The sequence below is a fragment of the Cervus elaphus genome, chromosome 13, assembly GCF_910594005.1.
Source record: "Cervus elaphus chromosome 13, mCerEla1.1, whole genome shotgun sequence".
Lineage (NCBI taxonomy): Eukaryota > Metazoa > Chordata > Mammalia > Artiodactyla > Cervidae > Cervus > Cervus elaphus.
Genome location: NC_057827.1, coordinates 70,076,339 through 70,098,270, shown reverse-complemented (window position 1 = coordinate 70,098,270; position 21,932 = coordinate 70,076,339). Strand labels below are relative to the sequence as shown.

General features: G+C 50.6%; 1 protein-coding gene across 3 annotated transcripts in view; it reads right to left on the bottom strand.

Moving 5' to 3' along the window:
- TDRD9 (tudor domain containing 9) overlaps positions 1–21,932 on the bottom strand; it is a 108,006-nt gene that overhangs the window by 48,835 nt on the left and 37,239 nt on the right. For all 3 annotated transcript variants that reach the window (XR_006344494.1, XM_043922415.1, XM_043922414.1), the window contains exons 8-18: positions 15,020–15,123; positions 11,266–11,330; positions 8,542–8,596; positions 8,306–8,390; positions 6,939–6,996; positions 4,422–4,526; positions 2,083–2,180; positions 1,451–1,582; positions 452–617; positions 300–363; positions 162–225 (exon numbers count right to left, since the gene is read on the bottom strand). Coding sequence is in view for 2 of the 3 variants with exons in the window: in XM_043922415.1 (XP_043778350.1) it covers positions 162–225; positions 300–363; positions 452–617; positions 1,451–1,582; positions 2,083–2,180; positions 4,422–4,526; positions 6,939–6,996; positions 8,306–8,390; positions 8,542–8,596; positions 11,266–11,330; positions 15,020–15,123 (996 nt within the window). In the remaining variant the exon portion in view is untranslated. The remainder of the gene's footprint in view (positions 1–161; positions 226–299; positions 364–451; positions 618–1,450; positions 1,583–2,082; positions 2,181–4,421; positions 4,527–6,938; positions 6,997–8,305; positions 8,391–8,541; positions 8,597–11,265; positions 11,331–15,019; positions 15,124–21,932) is intronic.

Sequence of the window (21,932 nt, the reverse complement as noted above, 5' to 3'; positions counted from 1 at the left end):
CATAGACTTAGACTCCCATCCCGACATACTTCTCCCAACAGTTTCTTTCATATCAGGGGTGAGTAACACTGAAAACACTCCTGACAGAGACAGGCGCGTCGCATGCCAGGGTACTGACATCTGGGGGAGCTGCTTTGGGAGCTGGCACAGGGAGAACTTACTCTGAAGGCTTCAACAAGCGCAATACAGTCACTCCTACTGCTGCCGGCGAAATTCACTTTGTTCCTATAAACAGACAGCAAAGGGTGTCATTTGATCCCATTAAAACACAGTGACTTAAAAGTATGAATGTTAAATACCTATATCCATCAAGATGCTGCCTAAAAGGCATCGCAAAAAAATTCTTCAAGGAAAGAGACGCCGCTATCAAGAGAATAAACAAGGACAATGTGAGATTCTCAGAAGGGCCTTGCTTACACCCTCCGTCACCGCCTGGCCACCGCACACTCACCGATGATAAGACACTCATCTAGACACCCAAACACGTGTCCGAGCACTATGAGCTTGCCGAGCTGCTGACTGACAGGAAGCTGGGCGAGAACTCTTCCTAGGAAGGTCAGCTCACCGTCGTGGGGGTTTTCATCTTCTCTCTGGCCGCTGACCGCAAGCGCTCCCACCTTCATCAAACGAAGCAGGGTGGTCAGCAAGCGCGGCTTTGCCCACGCCCTTCTTCCCTCGGGCAGGGAGTTTGAGGCAGTGTCCAAATGTGGGTGACCAAGGTTCTAAACGGCCTGAGTCAGCTTACTAAAGACTGAGACTAAAGGTCTTTTTGAAATTGAGAACGCCATTTCATCTTTTCCATGTAACTCACAGGTTAACGAACGTGGCAGGCCCAACATCAAACATCCAACCGCTGCATCATTCACAGCCAGATGGAGCAGACCCCGCGTGGAAAAAGATGTCCTCAACTGGACAGAGTGTATTTTACGGACCCCCAAGCAAGGACGGGCGGTATGAGAGGCACCCCAAGGCCGAGGGCCAGAGGCAGACATGCACAGCCGGCAGACGGGGGCACCTGGCCCGGCTGCCCGCGGCAGGGGCAGAGCCAGAGCTCACGGCAAGAGCAGGGCCTCCAGCGCCAGGAAGGAGAAGGCTGGCAGGGGCTGAGGAGCAGGGCTTGGGGGCGGCGGGGAGAGGGCTCCTGCGGCCGGAGCTGGGGAACAGGGCCGCACCGCACCCAGTGGCCCTTCCAGGGCCTCTCAGCCTCGACGGCAAACAGCAAGCCCGGTGGGGGGTGCGTGACGGGTGGTGGGAGAGCAGGAGCTTCTAACAAAGCTGGTCTGAGCTGCTGTTTGAAGCTGGAATCAACTGTCAGTCATGAATGCCTAGCCAAGGGGACACTCTTCACAGCCATCAAAATACCTGGAGGATAGCCACACTGTGAAATGTATAAAATTCACCCAAAAGACCTTAGCGTTCCCCAGCACAAACAAGTATGAGAGGGTCCTACCTCCTTGAGCAGAAGGATGGTGCGTTCAATGTCGCTCAGACTAGGTGGAGAAAGGGCCGTGGCCAGCAGAGCCCTGGGCTCACCCATGTCAAGTAACTTCACCTTCAATATTGTGCTTCCTAACGGACAACGCTGAAAGGAACAGAACTTGAATTAGAAACAGTAAAAATCAGTGTATCAACTCACCTACTCACATGACTGGTACTTTAAAGGAAGAAGCGCAAGAGAGGCGGTAAAGAGAATTAAGAAAGGAAAACAGAAAGAGACAGAGGGCTGGGCTGGGCGGCGGAGAGAGAAACCGGAGCTGAAGAGCCGCGGGAGAGGAGGAGAGGGGCGCAGAGCGCCGAGGAGGGGAGGACAGGAGCAGCGAGCGGCACCGGCGACGGTGCAAGACCGAGGGGCGCACACGGGCGGCAGCTGGGGACAGCGCTCCTCAGGCCAGGACCCTGGCACGGCGCGAGCCCCCTCAGGGCCTGGGGCCCAGGCGATGAAGCCAGTACTGGCATTAAAGATGACCCTGGTCACAGGTGACGTTTCCAGGGTCAAAATTATGACACTCAAAATACACTCCTTAGACTGTTGGGTAAAACTGCCCATAAAAACCAACCAGGAAGATGACCAAAGTTGGTTACCAGCATCTCGGGGATGACGTGGCTGGGGATGGAGTTGTCCCAGAAATCTTTGTGCACGAGTCTGTAACAGTATCCTTTAGACACCCGTCCAGCGCGGCCTTCAAAGGGGAAACATTTGAATGCTGGTATTAGTTACTTTAGCATAAGCATAGAGATGTTTCAGAATAACCATTAAATACTAAAGAAAACTCTGTTATCCTCTACCAAACCAGGTCAGTAAAAACTTCAGAATAGGTCAGTGTTAGGAGCAACCTTATACACAGAAATTAAACGCTCACTTGTACTCAGTACAGTATCAAATGCACGTTTCCAAAGACTACCACCTTGGCCGCAGAATGCAACAGCAATCGGAACATTATAAACACCACACTCTCCTGCAAACGCATAGTTCACACTGATAATCAAGCTGGCGAGAGAAGCCACGCTTCCCCCTGCGGATGGGTTGGTGTGCCCTGTCCCCACACCCGTGCGCAGGCGTCCGCCCTCACCACGACGACGTCACGTGACTCGCGTGTGCAGAGCTCAGAAGCAGGCCTGGCCCGCGGAGACCGGAGATAAGCAGCTCTGCTCTTGCGATGGTATCGCTCGTGTAGTGAAAACTGCTTTATCCAAAAACAGGATAAAATCTGAGAGCACGGAAGGCAGGGAGGGGGCTCCTTCACGAATACTCGCTTTTAAAAAGTGGGGCAGCCCAGGGAGGTGCCTGTGCAGCCTGGACCCCTGCCCTTTCTGCCCCCCCAGGAGTCCCCCTCCTTCGCCACCAGGAGACTGAGTGGAGTGTCCAGGCATCTGCCTCCACCCCCACCCCCACGCCCACCCCACCCCCGTATCTTCAGATGATAGGAGTGCACATGGAAAATCCCAAGGTAATGACAAAACCAAACACGCAACTCCTAGAACCAACAAGTGAAATCAGCAAGTCACAGGATTCGATAGTAGCACAGAAAATAAATCATGTCTATACACTGGAAACGAACATGTGAAAACCAGAGTGAACAACGCCCTCACAGTCATTGCAATCACTTCAATTAAACTGAATACTCAGATACAGATCTAGCAAAACGGCTTCCTTGATGGCTCAGATGGTAAAGAATCTACCTGCAATGCAAGAGACCCACATTCGACCCCTGGATCAGGAAGATCCCCTGGAGAAGGAAATGGCAACCCACTCCAGTATTCTTGCCTGGAGAATCCCATGGACAGAGAAGACTGGTGGGCTACGGTTCATGAGATCAAAGAGCTGGACACAACTGAGTGACTAATACTTTCCAGCAAAACACTTGCAGCATCTGTATGCTGAAAATAACACCATGCTGGTTGAAGAAATCAAAGACAACCTAAATAAAGGGAGACACGCAACATTCAGGGACAGGCAGACTCAGATCTCCACAAACTGATGCTCAGGTTTCACACAAGTCCTAGCAGTACCATGGGCAGCTTCTGTGTGTGTGTGTGTGTGTGTGTGTGTGTGTGTGTACACGGCATTATTCTAAAGGCTACACAGAAAGGCAAAGTGTAACAGAACAGCTAAAACCACCTTGAGAATGAAGAATGAAGGGGAGGAGTCCATATGCTTCATGTTAAGTCTCACTATGCAGTGATCAAGACAGTGTGTTACTGGTGGAGGGAAAAACAGGCAACAGAAGATGATGAAGAACCAGAAACCGCCCCAGACAAGCGCACCCCAGTGCTGCTCACAAAGGCGCGCACACCCCTCAATAGGAGGTCGACAATGGTGCGGGGACACTTTGCATCCACAGACAAACTGCACATCATCTACAAAAACTGACTAAATGGGTCACAGACACGAAGGCAAAAACCTACCTGTGAAACCTCTAGAAGAAAACAAGCAGAAAAATCTATGCAATCTAGGCTAGAATTGTTCTTACGTCACATCTTAAGCATGATCCATAAAAAGAAAAACTGGTATCAATAAACCAAACCACACCAAAATGTAACTTTTTCTCTATGAAATACCCTGTTAAGAGGAGTAAAAGACAAAATACACACTGGGGGACATACAATAAGTCCTCTACACACAACCCTTTAACTTGCAAACTTTCAAAGACAAGAACATGGGTGCCAGCTTTCGCAACCTGTCACCGTGAAAGGCGACCACACGCTCATGGTGGACGTGCCAACGCTCTCAGCTGTCAGGGGAGAAGAGGGTCGGGCACGTAGACAGAGGGTCTGATAGTGTGAGATGCTGTTGTTTTACACGTAAAACTGGATCCAATAAAGGTAATCTCTGATTAACTAAACATTCAAAAGCAAAACACTTAGGAGTACCCCCACTGTGTCACCAAGTCCTGGGGCTGGGCTGGACACAAGCACCTTACCTTTCCTCTGCTCACAGCTGGTCTTAGAGGCCCAGCTCAGTCGCAGACTCTGGTAATTCGTGTCTTCATCACAAACCAGAGTTCTGGTCAAACAAAAATCTATAACTGTCACAAAAAAGGGAATGTAAGTGTCAGGCTAGCAAGAAATAACGGTAGCAATCAGAGCGCAGAGCAATAAGCTGATTTATGGACACACAGCCTTTAGAACTGCTGCACACAGCAGCCTCCGGAGAAGACTGGCCATTCCCGGCTGCCCGGGACGGGGAAGCGGTGGTCACGCTCTCCCCCTACAGACTGGGCGTCCGGACAGAAAGAGGACTGCCTATCAGAGCCCCCGCGGCACAGGGAGCTGGTGCGGACTGCCACACCCGCCTCCCGGATTCGCGGCCATGCAGAAGCACAGCTGAAGTGGGGACAGTCAGGTCTCAGCCGTGCGTGTGTGTGTGTGCAGTCAGGTCTCAGTTGTGTGTGTGTGCATGCGTGTGTGTGTGTGTGCAGTCAGGTCTCAGTTGTGTGTGTGTGCATGCGTGTGTGTGTGTGCACAGTCAGGTCTCAGCCCTGTGTGCGTGTGTGTGTGCGCAGTCAGGTCTCAGCCCTGTGTGTGTGCGTGTGTGTGTGTGTGTGTGTGTGCACAGTCAGGTCTCAGCCCTGTGTGCGTGTGTGTGTGTGTGTGTGCAGTCAGGTCTCAGCCCTGTGTGTGTGCATGTGTGTGTGTGTGTGTGTGTGTGTGTGTACAGTCAGGTCTCAGCCCTGTGTGTGCGCGTGTGTGTGCACGCGCGCATGTGTGGGGCAGAGGCGGCTGCTCGTGTGTGTCAGGGTCCTCCGCTCTAACACCGGGTACTCTCCCCATGCCCCAGGCCCAGCACGGAGCAGGCAGGCTCCGCGCAGGAAGTGGGTCTGGCCCCGCCCCACGTGCTGGCCCCTCCTCAGTGCCGCCCGCCTTCTGGGAGCCTCCTGCGCGTCCACAGCACCACGCGCCCCCAGCCCTTCCCGGTGGCTCCGCCGGGCTCTGAACACCCCTCCCACCATCACCCGCGGGGACCTCCACTCCCAGACACGGGCCAGCAGCATCCGGGCCCTCCGTCCTGCGCCCGTCCTCCACCCCCTCGCCTTCCGCCGCCCACCCGACACGCCCTCAGGCTCCATCTCCAGACTCCTCTCTGGAACTGGAGCTCCCTCACCGCTGTCCTGCGACCCTCCCCAGCAGCCCTGACGCCCCACACGCGGACCGCGGTCTGTCCCTCTGAGGAGCAGCTCCCTGTCCCGCCCCTCGTCTAACGACCTGCCCCCCTCGTGACCAAGCACAGGCCCCCGCCCCTCTGCCCGCGCCTCACCCTCCGACACCCGCAGTCACCCTGCGGCTGCGGTCACTCATCTCACCGCCTGTCAGGGCCCGCCTGCACCGCGTCACGAGCAGAGAGACATGCGCATGGTCTGGGCACCGCTGCAGGCCCGGGACGCCCGCTGGCCCGGCCCCACGCCAGCGCCCTGCGGCTCCGCACACTCAGGGCCCGCCTGCACCGCGTCACGAGCAGAGAGACATGCGCATGGTCTGGGCACCGCTGCAGGCCCGGGACGCCCGCTGGCCCGGCCCCACGCCAGCGCCCTGCGGCTCCGCACACTCAGGGCCCGCCCGCCCGGCGTCACGAGCACAGACACGCGCGTGGTCTGGGCACCGCTGCAGGCCCGGGACGCCCTCTGGCCTGATCCCACGCCGGCGCCCTGCGGCTCCGCCACACTCAGGGCCCCCAAGTCGACCCCCCTCAGCTGTGGCCTCCTCACAGAGGGGCCCCCCACAGCCCCAACCGAAAGGTCATTGGGAGCAATTAACTGTAACCCCTTTCTCTGAGTGATTTTCCTATGTACGTCCATCTCGACCTGGAACCACACACACTTTTTTACCTGCGAATTGTCTCCCCCCCCAGAAGACACGGCCTGTCCACCCTGCAGGCCTCCCGGCAGGAACACTACCTGGCACATGGCAGGCTCCCAAACCTTTTCTTGGCTGTGATGCTCGGCGTGCGGGACCTGGCTCCCCAACCAGGGATGCGCCCCATGCCCTCCGTGCTGGGAGCGCAACCTGAACCACGGGACCGCCAGGGAAGCCCCTCGGCTCCCAAACAGGAGCCCACAGCCTCACAGAGTCATCAAGGACACACACGTGGGCGCCCAGCCTGAGTGCCCTCACCCCTGCGCTGACGTGGGGTCCTTCTCAACCACCCTCAGCAACACGGAGGACTCAGGGTCCTCCCTCCAGTCACGAAGTCCGGCGGGGCAGCCCCAAAGCTCTGCTGCCCACAGACCCCTGGCACGCCCCGGATCACTTCCTGTGTTAGAGACCGTGCCCAGAGGCTGCCCACGTGAAAGGACGCACGTGCTCAGAGGAGAGCATGGAGCTTGCGCCCAGGTTCCTACTCTCTCCTCCAGAACAGGGAGGAGACAGTGAAGGGGCGGGGGCCTCCGGAGGGGCACACGGCCATGACCGCCACGGCCACGCTGGGGAGAGGGAGATCTCACCGTACTTGACGTCTGGAACCGTGACAGAACTCTCTGCGATGTTGGTGGACAGAATGATCTGCCAAACAAAGAAGAAAGGAATCTGACACACTCACACGTATGGGGAGGCATCAGGTGAAGCGAAAATAAAGCGACTCAAAATCATTTAAAGGCAAAAACACTGGACTCAAATTTTAAAATTAGCCATTTTTCTATTTTACACTAAAGTCCACAATTGGTCAAGGGTCTCAGGGGTGAGGTGAGGAGGAGTCAGTGAAGGGGGCGCTGCTCCACACCAGTGTGGGACCCTGGACCACTCACCTCATTCTTCTCGTCTATAAATGGAGATAACAGTAATACCCACCCTATTATTTGGGTTAATAAGCAGGATGCTCAGAACCGCTCCCGGCATGAGCCGAGCGCTCGGCACTCCCCACCGCGCTCGCATCTGGTCACTGGACACACCTGTGTCGGGCCGGCACCAGCACCACAGTTCAAGGACAGACAGACGTCGTCGTAATTAACCTTCCCAACAGCTCTGCAAGGTGATCTTATTGACTCTACTTTCAAACACTGAAATTAAGCTTTGCAGAAGCAAGGTGCTCAAAGGCACACACGTACAAGGGACAGAGCCTCGCGTCATCTGTCCAATTCCACACGCATGCGCTTAACCCTTCACCTCCATGTAAAGTTACAGCTTTTTCCTGGTGGAATACCTCCCAGGGGTCCAGCAGAGTTCTCAATGCACAGAAATCCGGGCTCATGCACACAGCAGGTGCAAAATGCAGCAGGCAAGAAACAGGGCAAGGACAGCTCTCCCTGACCCCAGATTCGGCAGCTTCAGGGGCTCTTGGAGTTACCCAGGGGCACAGAGCACGACAGCCTCAAGGCAGAGGCCCTGCAGGGCCGCAGCACCTGAGAGCCGGAGGTGCCGGCAGGTCTAGGCTGCCCCAGAGACGCAAAACCTTCTCCCGGAATCAGGGGGGCTGAGCTGCACGTTCGGGGGCTGATGATCTGAAGCCACACTCCAAGGGCTGTGACAAGATACTCCCATCACCCACCCGTAAAGGATTAAAGAAATGCTCTTAAGCAGGATCAAGAGTGTGGGCTCTGACCACAATCTCCAGGGCAGTGCCAGGGACAAGAGGCCCTGAGCCCACGAGAAACAAGGCTCTGAGGCTGGGGAAATGACAAACCTTAGCAAACTGACTTACAAAACAAAGGCAAAATGAAATCATACACCTGGCTCATCGGCACGCACTCGTGGAGACCAACCACCGCTACAGAGCCCGCCACATCACCCACGGACGGGGCTGTCAGGGCCTCATCAGCGGGGTCTCTAAGGAGAAGGTGCTCAGAGCTCAGGACAGGTGCCCCAGCCATCCCACCTTTCTGTACCCGGGCACTGGACTTAAAAACACGTTGTTCTGCTCCTCCAAAGTCACACTTGAATGGAGTGGATAGACCTGCAACCTAGAAAAGACGTAAAAGAAATAAAATATCCACAAAGGGAAAATATATACGAAAATGAGTAACTACTCATTAAGATAATTAAAATGATTTAGGGCAGAAACAACACAATGCTTTACAAGTGAAAACATACAGGTGATCATTTTAAACACACCTTTTATGAACCATGTTTGTGAGAAGTTCGTGCATATAGTTTATTTCACCCAGACCTAGGGAAGAAAGAGAGTGGAGGAGAAAAAAAAGAGATTTGTATTCATTTCTAAAAAACAACCTTTAAGATGACATCTTTTTCAAAGATGGCACTACCAATTCATTTTATTTGACTTTTTAATCCTCTTCACCGAAATACATCAGTATTACAAGTGACAAGCGTACAATATTGTTTTTGTTGTTGTTCGGTCACGAAGTCATGTCCAACTTTTTGCAACCCCATGAGCTGCAGCACACCAGGCTCCCCTGTCCTTCACCATCTCCCGGAGCTTGCTCAAACTCATGTCCATTGAGCTGGTGATGCCAGCCAACCATCTCATCCTCTGCTGCCCTCTTCTCCTGCTCTCAATCTTTCTCAGCATCAGGGTCTTTGCCAATGAGTCGGCTCTACCAGTAACTCAAAAATATGAGAAGAACCATATTCTTCCAATGTTTCCCTTCCCACAACAATGACTGCCCTATGAGTGCTGGCCCTATGAGTAATTTTACATTTCCTGCCCCCCTCCACTGGTTTTCCAAATGTTCTACATTAATTATGCAAAAATTTTACAACCAAAAACTAGTATTTAAAAAGTATTGGTCAAAAGATATGCTACATCTTTCTCATTAGGTTCAGAAATGCTCATTGATATATATAAAGTTTGCACATGATTTTGCCACATCCTGAATTATCAATATTTGAACCTCTATGGGTTGAACTGTGTGTCCCCCAAAAGATGTGGAAGCCCCTACCCCAGTCCCTCAGAATGTGACTTTATTTGCAAATAAAGCATCACTGCAGATCTAATTAGTTAAGAGGAGGTCACACTGGAGAAGACCGGGCCTTTATTTCAATAGGACTGGTGTCCTTATAAGACACACACACAAAACACCACGCAACAATCAAGGCAGAAGGAGAAGTGTTACAGCCACGAGCCAAGGGAGGCCAAAGGCTGCCGGCCAGGAGAAGCAGGAAGAGGCCGGGGAGGAGTCCAGCTGGAGCCTCAGGGGGAGCAGGGCCCTGAGACACTGTGATTTTTACTTCCAGTCTCCAGAACAGCGAGAGAATAAGCGCCTGCCGTTCTAAGCCTTCTGGTTTATGGCGCTGCTACAGCAGCCCTGAAAGCACTAACACAGAACCATCCCCAAAGACCAGTTAATGAGACGCACATACTGTCCAACCCGAGCTCACAGAAACACGGAACAGAGGACAGGCTGGGCGGTAAGGTGTCACTGACAGACACCTCGCTCCCGCAGCGTGCAGCGGCGGGAAGCGCCCCCTGGCGTCGGGGGTTCCCGGGAGCGCGCTGCCCCGGCTCCCCTCCAGCGCGTCCTCCTACGTCACGAACGCAGAACTCGCTGACAGATGTTTTTTTTTTTTTTTTTTGACAGATGTTTTATACGGGCAAACGCAGCGCCACACCACCGCCCGCTGATGGCTGTCTTCTGGACACAAAGCTAATCAGTATCAACTTAAGCAACACATGAGCAGAGCTCTCAACTCACATGTTGTATTCCAAAGTAAAATAAGTTACCTTTATTCATGCTTTTTGTTCTCCACCAAAACTAGCACAAATACCCACATCCTCTATATATTACTTTCCAACAACCAAAAAAACACAGGAAATGTCATAAGATTTCATCAAGCTGTATCACTTGATTAAAAAGTCATTAAAAAAAACCATCATTTTGGAAAAAGTACAATTTAACATAGATTAATCTTGTCAAATGAATAAACGACACTTGCTCCTTGGAAGAAAAGCTATGACCAACCTAGACTGCATATTAAAAAGCAGAGACATTACTTTGCCAACAAAGGTCCATCTAGTCAAAGCTATGGTTTTTCCAATAGCCACATATGGATGTGAGAGTTGGACCATAAAGAAAGCTGAGCACCGAAGAATTAATGCTTTTGAACTGTGGTGTTGGAAAAGATTCTTGAGGGTCCCTTGGACTGCAAGGAGATCAAACCAGTCAATCCTAAAGGAAATCAGTCCTGAATATTCATTGGAAGGACTTATGCTGAAGATGAAGCTCTAATACTTTGGCCACCTGATATGAAGTGCTGACTCCTTGGAAAAGACCCTGATGCTGGGAAAGACTGAAGGCAGCAGAAGGGGATGGCAGAGGATGAGATGGCTGGATGGCATCACTGACTCGATGGACATGGGTTTGAGCAAGCTCTGGGAGACGGTGTGAAGGACAGGGAGGTCTGGTGTGCTGCAGTCCATGGGGTTGCAGAGAGTCAGACACAACTCACAACTGAGGGACTGAACTGAACTGCATATTGTCAAGTATCTTTAACAGATTATTTTCTCAAATACTGAAGAGAAAGAAACTCAAGGACTACCTTGATTATTTTCATGGTATTACAATAATGATGTTATTATTAAATGAACTTTAAATACAGATGGATGACAATTACCTCAAAAATAGCAAACTTAACATAGACAATTTTTTCCTGAAGGGGGTCAAGTTGCCCTCAAAAATAACATTAAACTCTTAATTATCAACGTTTTTAGCAACACAAAGGTTATAGTAAGAAGTCAGACTGAGAACCCCACCCATCCCCATTCCCAGAGTCCAACAATGAACCCACACTACGAACACCACATTTCACCATATGTGCTAGACACAAACCAGCCTCCATCCTGAGCACGATGCCACGTCATGAAAGGATGGCACTCACCCGGCAGAAACACCAGCACACTGCTTCGCTCTGACACAAATGGGGTGCCCGGCCGGGTCTTGGCCCTGTTAAAAGGTGAGGTGCACAAGCATTAGTCAAGGTGAACTAGCCGTGGTTTTTACAGAGCCCCGGGAGAACAGGCTTCTAACCCGGAGAGGCTCTTACCTCCAGGTCACCCACTGCAACATTCTGTCCTTTACATAAGACAACACAGGGGCCCCAGGATGGGAGACACAGCCCAAAGCCCCACAGGAAACCAAGGGGCCTCCAGCCTCCTGCCTACTTCCTCCCATTAAAACCCATCATCGGCAAAAGTCTTTGATGTTTAGTTACTGTAATCTAGACCCTCAAAATACAAAACATTTAGAATAACTATTACAAACAAAACTTAAACTTACAAGGAATCAAAACGATTATCAGAAAGCATTTTTATATACCAAGATCTCAAACTGTGCCCTCGCCTCCTGCCTCCATCAGCCCATCTACTTCGTGTGAAGTCAGGACTCTGATTCCTCCACAAACCCCCGCGGCCCGCCAGGTGCGGGCACAGCAGTGAGACAGCCCACTCCCTGCCCTGCTCACGTCCAAGCTGGAGAGACCGACAAGAACAAGGAAGTGGGAACCTTCAGTTCAGCAGTGAGACTGCGGCCACAGGGCTGCCCTCTCACCTCGCCTCTTTCTCTGTGGTCACTATTCCCAGGAATGGCGTGGACTGTGGTTTCTTGGCTTCTCCAAGAATTAAAAAAAAAAAAAAGAGTTGAGTGGAAATTAATGAAACAGAGAAAGAAAAACAACAGGAAAACAAAAACCTAGCTCTTTGAAAAGACAAACTGACAAATCTACCTAGTTTGACCAAAGAAAAAGAGTCCAGTTACTACAGTCAGAAATGAAAGAGGGGCTTCCCCGGTGGCGCGGTGGGTAAGAATCCATCTGCCAATGCAGGGGACACAGGTTCGATCTCTGGTCTTGGAGGATTCCACATGCCACGGGGTAGCTAAGCCCACGCACCACGACGACTGAGCCCGCGTGCAGCAAGCACTGAAGCCCAAGCGCCTCGAGCCCACGCTCCATCCACAGCAAGAGGAGCCCTGCTCTCCGCAGCTAGAGAAAGCCTGAGCACAGCCACAAAGGCCCTGCAGCCAGGAAGAGAGTAATTAAACTGCTTTCTGTTAAAAAATAAATAAAAAAAAAATAAATAAATAAATAAATAAAATAGGTCCTGCTATTTAAAAAAAAATGAAAGAGAAGACACTGCTGCTGACTTTACAGAAAGGAAAAGGACTGTAAAGGAGCACCATGAGCAACCAAAGGCCAACAGATCAGAAACAGACAGGAAATGGACACAGTCCTAACAGACACCAACCACGGAGACTGATCAAAGGGAAAGAGAGAACCTGAACAGAGGACACCGCTGGATGGGAAGCTGCTGGCAGCAGCAGGCAGACGCCCTGACCCCACAGAGCCTCACGCAGGTTCATGAAAAGGCAGCCACAGCTCTCCACGGCAACCACACCGCACGGTGTCAAACACCAGGAACGCGACGGAGGGCTGACCAGGCACAGACACGTCTACCTACAAGGAGCACCTGAATCAGAAGGTCCTCACCATAATAAGAGAAGCCAGGAGATTACGGGAAAATATCATAAAATACTGAGAGAACAATAAAAGGGGGTGCATTTGACATATGTAAATTACATATCAATAAAGTTATTTAAACTAAAAAATTAGAAAAAGTACACGTAAGGAGAGAAATAGAAACCAAATTTTACATTTTACAAAACTGTGTTTCTCAAATGAGCGTGAGGCCTTTTTAGCCATATAAAACCTGAGAACGTTTACCAACAGACTCAAACTTCTGAAGGACATGCTTTGGGACGAATGGAAACGATCTAAGAAAGAAAGTCTAAGATGAAAGAATGATGCATAAAATGACATGTATTTGAGTAAATGTAAACCCACTGATCATATAAAAATAACAAAAAAACTGTGGGAGCTTAAAAACAGTTAAAAATGGTACTCGTTTGCACGTAAGCTGTTACTTTCCAACTGGGGTGTCAAGCACTGCTCAAGGCCCAAGGCACACGTGGTCCTGGTACATCCCTGGCCCTGTCACTGATCAGCGGAGGAGAGTCCAGACAGAATCCAGACAGACCCAAGTGCAGCGTCAGCAGGAAAGCTATTCTGAAGGCACGGAACACAGCTGCCGCCCTCCACGGCATCCTTGGGCAAGAAGGCAGGACGATACCGCGACACTCACTGCACGTTCACATCACACAGCCAACAGCTAAGAGCAGAGAAGTGCGCGTCTGTGCGTGCCTACTGTCTACAGAGAACAGCCTTCTGAGCAGTCCAGGGCTGGTTACCCTGAGGAGGAGGAGTCTGTATTCTGCTCGTTGTTCCAATATGTAAACAGTAAAAGTTTTCATTTTCTAATGCAGTGTAATATCCTGAAAGACTCTAACCACACCTGTAACCTAAAACTGCCCTTAAGGGAAAATACCTTCTAGGTTTCAAAGAGCCAGTCAACTAACAAGCGTCTGAATGACAATGGGTAACTGCCTAGAATCAGGAATAGAGCTTTAGGATAAATGGAATCAAAGGCAAAGAAAGCGCTCAACAGTCTCTCCCACAGCAGTCCTGCAAGTTTTACCTCGGGACTGGGCGAGGCGTGACTTCTGCACGGCTATCTTCAGGCCGCAGTTTCCAGCTTAAAACCTGTCGGCCCTAAAACTGTGCTTAGTATGGTTTTAACTGCTTTGAAATATAAATTTCCAGTAAAACATTTGTTAGATACTAACTTTAATTTTGCCGGAAGAAATGTCAGTAACTTCAGATTTGCAGATGACACCACCCTTATGGCAGAAAGTGAAGATGAACTAAAAAGCCTCTTGATGAAAGTGAAAGAGGAGAGTGAAAAAGTTGGCTTAAAGCTCAACATTGGGAAAACTAAGATCATGGCATCTGGTCCCATCACTTCATCATAGGAAATAGATGGGGAGCCAGTGGAAACAGTGTCAGACTTTATTTTTTGGGGCTCCAAAATCACTGCAGATGGTGACTGCAGCCATGAAATTAAAAGACGCTTACTCCTTGGAAGGAAAGTTATGACCAACCTAGACAGCATATTAAAAAGCAGAGACATTACTTTGCCAACAAAGGTCCATCTGGTCAAGGCTACGGTTTTTCCAGTGGTCATGTGTGGATGTGAGAGTTGGACTGTGAAGAAAGTTGAGCGCCGAAAAATCGATGCTTTTGAACTATAGTGTTGGAGAAGACTCTTGAGAGTCCCTTGGACTGCAAGGAGATCCAACCACTCCATCCTGAAAGAGATCAGTCCTGGGTGTTCATTGGAAGGACTGATGCTGAAGCTGAAGCTCCAATACTTTGGCCACCCCATACGAAGAGTTGACTCATTGGAAAAGACCCTGATGCTGGGAGGGATTGGGGGCAGGAGGAGAAGGGGATGACAGAGGATGAGATGGCTGGATGGCATCACTGACTCAATGGGCATGAGTCTGAGCAAACTCCGGGAGTTTGTGATGGACAGGGAGGCCTGGCGTGCTGCGATTCATGGGGTAGCAAAGAGTCGGACATGACTGAGTGACTGAACTGAACTGAACTTTAATTTTAAAATATATAGAGTGACCACTGAAAAGATATCTATAGTTAATATGATAAAAACACTAAAATTCTTCAAAATGAACAAAGACTTCCCAATCCCATTGAAGCTCACGGCCCGCTGGAGATCTCTTACCCACTCTCCTTCATGTCCAAGTCATCGAACATCTGAATCAAGGAGACAGCAACCTCATAGACAGCCTTGGTTATCACTGGCTCCTCCAGGACGTGAGGAGAAAGCTATAAAGAGGAAGAAGGGAAGGTGGAATACCAAAGAGGTTCATCAAGGGAACTCGTAACAAACACCCCAAATGAACATGGTATCGCTGGCAGCCAGGATCCGGGCACCCGCTAAACAATAAGCCCCTGACACACAGCGCCCACCAGCATCACCCTGACCCCGTTTCTGGGGCAGAGGAGCAGTCAGGAGCAGTCAGCAGACACGGGTGGAAGTCAAACGTCGGGCAGGACGTCTGTTCTGAAGACATGGAAAAGGTGCTCCAAATGCCCGTGGAGCCAGGAGGAGCTTCCCCTCCCCTCTGTCAAACCCGCCCTCGAGAGCTGAGGACTGAGCTCCCAGGAAGACCACCAGTCCGTCTGCGCCTGCGGCAGTAGCCACGTCATATCACGGCCACCAGGGCTCTGCGGGGGCGACCAGACCACTTTCACTGGGTGTTAACACCAGCCAGGGAGCCCAGTCACTTTACAATTGCCCTCGGGTGGCCTCTCTGGAACACTGGGGTTCAGCCACACCCACCACCCCCTGGTGAGGTCAGGACCACCAGTCTGAGCTGACAGCATTCACATGACCAAGGCCATCACTGGGAATGCATCTCCCTAGAATATCCACCATTACATCATAGTTTCCATAAAATCTATTTTATAGCCATACTGCAGTTTTTCACCAAGAATAAGACGGTTGTTTTGTTTAATAATTTTACTCATCAAGTACTGTATAAAAAGACATAGCATTTGATTGTGTGCAGAACATATCAGAAAAAGACTTTAGGAGAAGTTAGCTACAAATACCAACTTTTTTCCAATTTTTAGAGTAAATTAAGTCAGTTAGTACTTAAATAATGTTTCATTATTACAATTCTACTAATGTAAGCATGACAAATTATCTTCTATTTAGTCAATTAACTTTGAGTAAACATGCTTGATGTTTAACCTTTATCTTAAGCAATTTTCTACTCTACCCAGTCACCAGTACTTACCACACTAGAGAAGAGAGAGAGAAGTCCCTCAGTCGTGTCCGACTCTGAGACACCATGGACTGTAGCCTATCAGGCTCCTCCATCCGTGGGATTTTCCAGGCAAGAGTACTGGAGAGGGTTGCCATTTCCTTCTCCAATTTACCACACTACAACCATACAAAAAAGGTACAGAGAAAAGGTACCCTCTTCACAACCTCCTACAGTGACATCCACAGCCCACCAGAGCTGCTTTCCTACACACACGCTGTGGGGAAAGCACGACGCTGGTTCACAAGGTTTCACTGAGCTCTGGAATCCAAGCCCAGAGAACACCCTGTGGACACCCGCTAAGACCCCAAGCAAAGCGCTGCCTTCTCCAAGCCCGTGTGACGCAGGGGACCAGGACCCACGCGGCCACAGCACTGGCCAGCTGCCGACCCCACGGCCTCCGTGTGCTCAAGGGGACCCGGAGGAGACACGGGCGCCAGGCCTCCCGCTCCTGGAGAGCCCGGTGCAGGCAGGCAGGCAGGCAGGCAGGGGCCACCGCAGAGGGCGGGACCCACCGCACCACAGTCAACAGTGCGAGAGGGAGCGGGAGGGAGCCTGGAGGCAGCGCGGACGCTCACAAAGGTGCGGCCAGGCGACTCCATCTGCCACCCGCCACCGCGTTCCTGCACCATGGCCGTCGGCAGGGGGGGCAGAAGCGCCCATGTGTCTGTTCACAGCTGAGGTCCCGGAGCCTGAGTGCCTGCGTCCATCTAAGACAGCCTTACCCAGGCCTAGGCAGCTCCCTGAGGAGGAGAGGGGGGCTCCGGTGAGTGACAGGCTGAGCAGGTGGGGGACTATGGATGGATGGGGGGCAGGGGGCAGAATATGCACAGGGGAGGGGCGAATTTTATCCTGTCTCATGCCATCCTGCCAAAACAACAAAAACAACAGAATGATCTCTGCTCGTTCCCAAGACAAACTATTCAGTATCACAGGAAACCAAGTCTATGCCCCAACCACTAATGCTGAAGAAGCTGAAGTTGAATGGTTCTACGAGGAGCTATAAGATCGTCCAGAACTAACACCAAAAATAAGAATGTCCTTTTCACCAAAGGGGACTGGAATGCAAAAGAAGGAAGTCAAGAGATACCTGGAATAACAGGCAAGTTTGGGCTTGGAGTAGAAAATGAAGCACGGCAAAGGCTAACAGAGTTTTGCCAAGAGAACGCACTGGTCATAACACACACCCTCGTCAAACAACACAAGACGTGACTCTACACAAGGACATGAACAGACGGTCAACATGGAAATGGGACTGGTTATGTTATTTGCAGCCAGAGATGGAGAAGCTCTATACGGTCAGCAAAACAAGACTGGGAGCTGACTGTGACTCAGATCATGGGCTCCTTATTGCCAAATTCAGACTTAAATTGAAGAACGTAGGGAAAACCACTAGACCATTCATGTATGACCTAAATCAAATTCCTTATGATTATATAGTGGACATGACAAATAGATTCAAGGGATAAGATCTGATAGAGTGCGTTAAGAATTATGGGAAAAGGTTCACAATATTGTACAGGAGGCATTGATCAAAACCATCCCTAAGAAAAAGAAATACACAAAGGCAAAATGTTTGTTTGAGGAGGCCTTACAAACAGCTGAGAAAAGAGGAGAAGCCAAAGGCAAAGGAGAAAAGGAAAGATATATCCATCTGAACGCAGAGTTCCAAAGAATAGCAAAGAGAGATAAGAAAGCCTTCCTCAGTGATCAATGCAAAGAAATAGAGGAAAACAATAGAACGGGAAAGACTAGAGATCTCGTCAAGAAAATTAAGAGATACCAAGGGAACTTTTCATGCAAAGATGGGCACAATAAAGGACACAAATGGCACGGACCTAACAGAAGCAGAAGAGATTAAGAAGAGGTGGCAAGAATACACAGAAGAACTATACAAAAAAGGTCTTAAGGACCCAGATAACCACGATGGTGTGTTCACTCTCCCAGAGCCAGACATCCTGGAGTGTGAAGGCAAGCAGGCCTTAGAAAGTATCACTAGGAACAAAGCTAGTGGAGGTGATGGAATTTCAGCCAAGCTATTTCAAATCCTGAAAGATGATGCTGTTAAAGTGCTGCACGCAATATGCCAGCAAATTTGGAAAACTCGGCGGCAGACACAGGACTGGAAAAGGTCAGTTTTCATTCCAATCCCAAAGAAAGGCAATCCCAAAGAATGTTCAAACTACTGCACAGTTGCACTCATTTCACCTGCTAGCAAAGTAGTGCTCAAAATTCTCCAAGTGAGGTTTCAACAGTACATGAACAGAGAAATTTCAGATATTCAAGCTGGATTTAGAAAAGGCAGAGGAACCAGAGATCAAATTGCCAACATCCGTTGGATCACAGAAAAAAAACAGGAGAATTCCACAAAAATATCTGCTTCTGCTTCATTGACTGTTCTAAAGCCTGTGACTGTGTGGGTCACAACAAAGTGTAGGAAATTCTGAAGGAGATGGGAACATGAGACCACCTGACCTGCCTCCTGAGAAACCTGTCTGCAGGTCAGGAAGCAACAGTTAGAACCCTGTATGGACCGACAGACTGGTTCCGGATCGGGAGAGGAGCGCGTCAAGGCTGCAAACTGTCACCCTGCTTATCTAACTTACACGCAGAGCACATCATGCGAAACGCTGGGCTGGAGGAAGCACAGGCTGGAATCAAGATTGCTGGGAGAAATATCAGTAACCTCAGATATGCAGATGACACCACCCTCACGGCAGAAAGCCAAGAAGAACTAAAGAGCCTCTTGACGAAGGTGAAAGAGGAGAGTGAAAAAGCAGGCTTAAAACTCAGCATTCAAAAAACAAGATCACGGCACCTGGTCTCATCACTTCATGGCAAATAGATGGGGAAACAGTGGAAACAGTGACAGTCTTTTATTTTCCTGGGCTCCAAAATCACTGCAGATGGTGACTGCAGCCATGAAATTAGAAGATGCTTGCTCCTTGATGCAAAGAACTGACTCATTGGAAAAGACCCTGATGCTGGGAAAGACTGAAGGTAGAGGGGGAGGGGACAACAGAGGATGAGACGGTTGGATGGCCTCACCGACTCGATGAACAAGAGCTTGAGCAAGCTCGGGAGATGGTGAAGAACAGGGAAGCCCAGAGTGCCGCAGTCCATGGGGGTCGCAAAGAGTCAGACACAACTGAGCGACTGAACAACAAATACCCTCCTCCCAAATCCTCTCAACAGATTAAGCGTCCTCCAGAAGGGACCCACGGGCAGGCCCAGGGAGTGGGACCCGCTCTGCCTCTGGCCCAGCTGCAGGTCACGGTGGCCACAGCTCATCTCAGGGCATGGGTACATTCATGAACTTCCCTGGATGGGGGGAGCAGGTGGTAAGGGCTCTTGGCAATTAAAACAAGCTGAAAATCAAGCACGAGAAAGACTCTTCAAAGGACCCTGGAGGGAGCCGCCGAGTTGGTGACAGAAAGACCAGGAGGCCATCACGGGCCACGGGACGGGTGCATTTCCATATACACGGTGCCCACAGTACTAAGAACCAGAGCGTGGGGCACGCGATGCAGGCCCGAGCGCTCCGGACCTCACCAGGCGGTCACCAGAGATGCTAGCGAGTCGAGCGTGGCGCCAAGTAAGCAATAAGAGTTCGGTGTGGCAAAGGCTGTGAGCAGCAGGGTACCGAATGAAGGGGTTTTCTAAGATGAGAGACTCAGTGCTCTTTAAATGTGGACAAGATGCCAGGAAAGGTATGGGATGCAGGGCAGTGGGTAAGCTGAGGCCCCGAGGGGGTGGGAAGGGACGGGACTGACACACGGCGGAGAGGCTGCCACCCCAGGGAGGCCATGCTCCCTCTCAACCCGAGACCGCCCACCGAGGGACCACAACAGCGCCAGGCATCTCAGCGAGAAGACTGTGATGTTAACGCAGGTCCTCTGACTCCAAGGGTTAGAAGAGAAGCTACATAAAGCACGTAAAAATTAATCCAGAGTTACGCCCTGAGTGTCCGTTCACTGAGATGTAAACACGGCCGGGCCAGGCGTCCTCCGAACGGGAGCACAACCCGCCAGCCCGCCGCCGGGGCTCACACCTGTGTCCAGGCCTGATCCCTCCTCGGCAGGACCTGGGGGAATCGACAGGAGTTAGTGAGACTGTGGCCAGCTGGAGAGAGTGCAAAGCGTGTCTACTCGTACTCCAGAAAGGCTGAGACAAGGCAGTGTTCAAACATTACAAACACGGGCGCTCTCCCTCCGTCCTGAATACGGGCTGCATTGAGGGATGTTTCCAACCACAGACCAGCGAGGAGAGAGGAGAATGTGCCCCCTACTCTGTCCTACCTTGGGGTGGGGGTGACACACAGTGAGCAAAGGCGCACACCTAGTGTGTATGTGCACACTCACACACACCTAGTGTGTATGTATACACTCACACACATGCACACACCTAGTGTGTATGTACACACACACACACACACCCTAGTGTGTATGTACACACACTCACCCCAGTATGTACACACACACACACACCTAGTGTGTATGTATACACACACAGTGTATGTACACACACTCACACACACACCCCAGTGTGTATGTACACACACTCACACGCACACCTAGTGTGTATGTACACACTCACACACACACCCCAGTGTGTATGTACACACACTCACAAACACATGCACACCTAGTGTATATGTATACACACTCACACACACCTAGTGTGTATGTACACACACTCAGACACGCACACACCCCAGTATGTATGTACACACACACACATCCCTACTGTGTATGTACACACACTCATACACATGCACACACCTAGTGTGTATGTACACTCACACACACAAGCACACCTACTGTGTATGTACACACACACGGAAAAAGAAAAAGGACAAAGGAAAGGAGGAGTGAGGAACATTACAGGGAAAACCTGGTGAGACCTCCTCGGCCAGCGGGTCAGGGTCCCGTCACCAGTGACGAGCTGCACTTCACCCTGCGGCCCTCTGCCCCGAGCTCACAGCGAAGCCCAGTCTGATGGGGAATCACCTGAAAGCCCCCAACAGGAGGGCATGCTATGAGACACCTGGCTGCTACTCCTACATCATCAAGGCCACAAAAACAAGAGAAGTCTGAGAGACTGTCACAGCCCAGGGGAGCCTGAGGAGACCCGACAGCTAAACAAACGCAACGTGGGATCCTGGAGCAGAAAAAGAACACTGGGAAAACGAGTGAACTCCAAACAAGTCAAGTTTGGCTCACAGTGATCCACCACGTCAGTTCTTTGTTCTGACAGATTCAGGGGTTTTCTTGAAGTGCTACAAAGCAAATGTTGTCTCTACACCCTAGGTGATGGACACACAGGTGCTCACTACAAAATTCTTTCAACTTTGCTGTCTTGAAATACTGTCATTTTAAAAATTGGAAGAAAAAAGAAGTGCCACATTCTAATGGTCATCACTGGCCTCCCTTTGACATAAGCAGATTTGACAAAATGCATCTTCTAACAGTAGGTGAACCCGAGTCTGCCAACTCACTGTAGTAGAGACTGCTTGCTTTAACATTACAGATGCTTTTAATAGAAGTCAAACTCCTCTAGAGAGCGACTTGGCAGCATCCATCAAAATTCCCAAATGCATACACATCCTTTGAGCCACTTCCAGGAACTTAAATTCCAGGAGGGCACATCCTACACAGAGCCCCTCAGAAGCGATGCTTCTCCCCCATTCCAGGGCTGTCCGGGTCGTCACAAAGAGGGTGGGGGTGGGAAGAGCCCCGGTGGGCCCACCTGCATCTAGTGCATCAAGGCCAGCAAGCATCCTGCAATGCAGAAGACAGCCCTCAC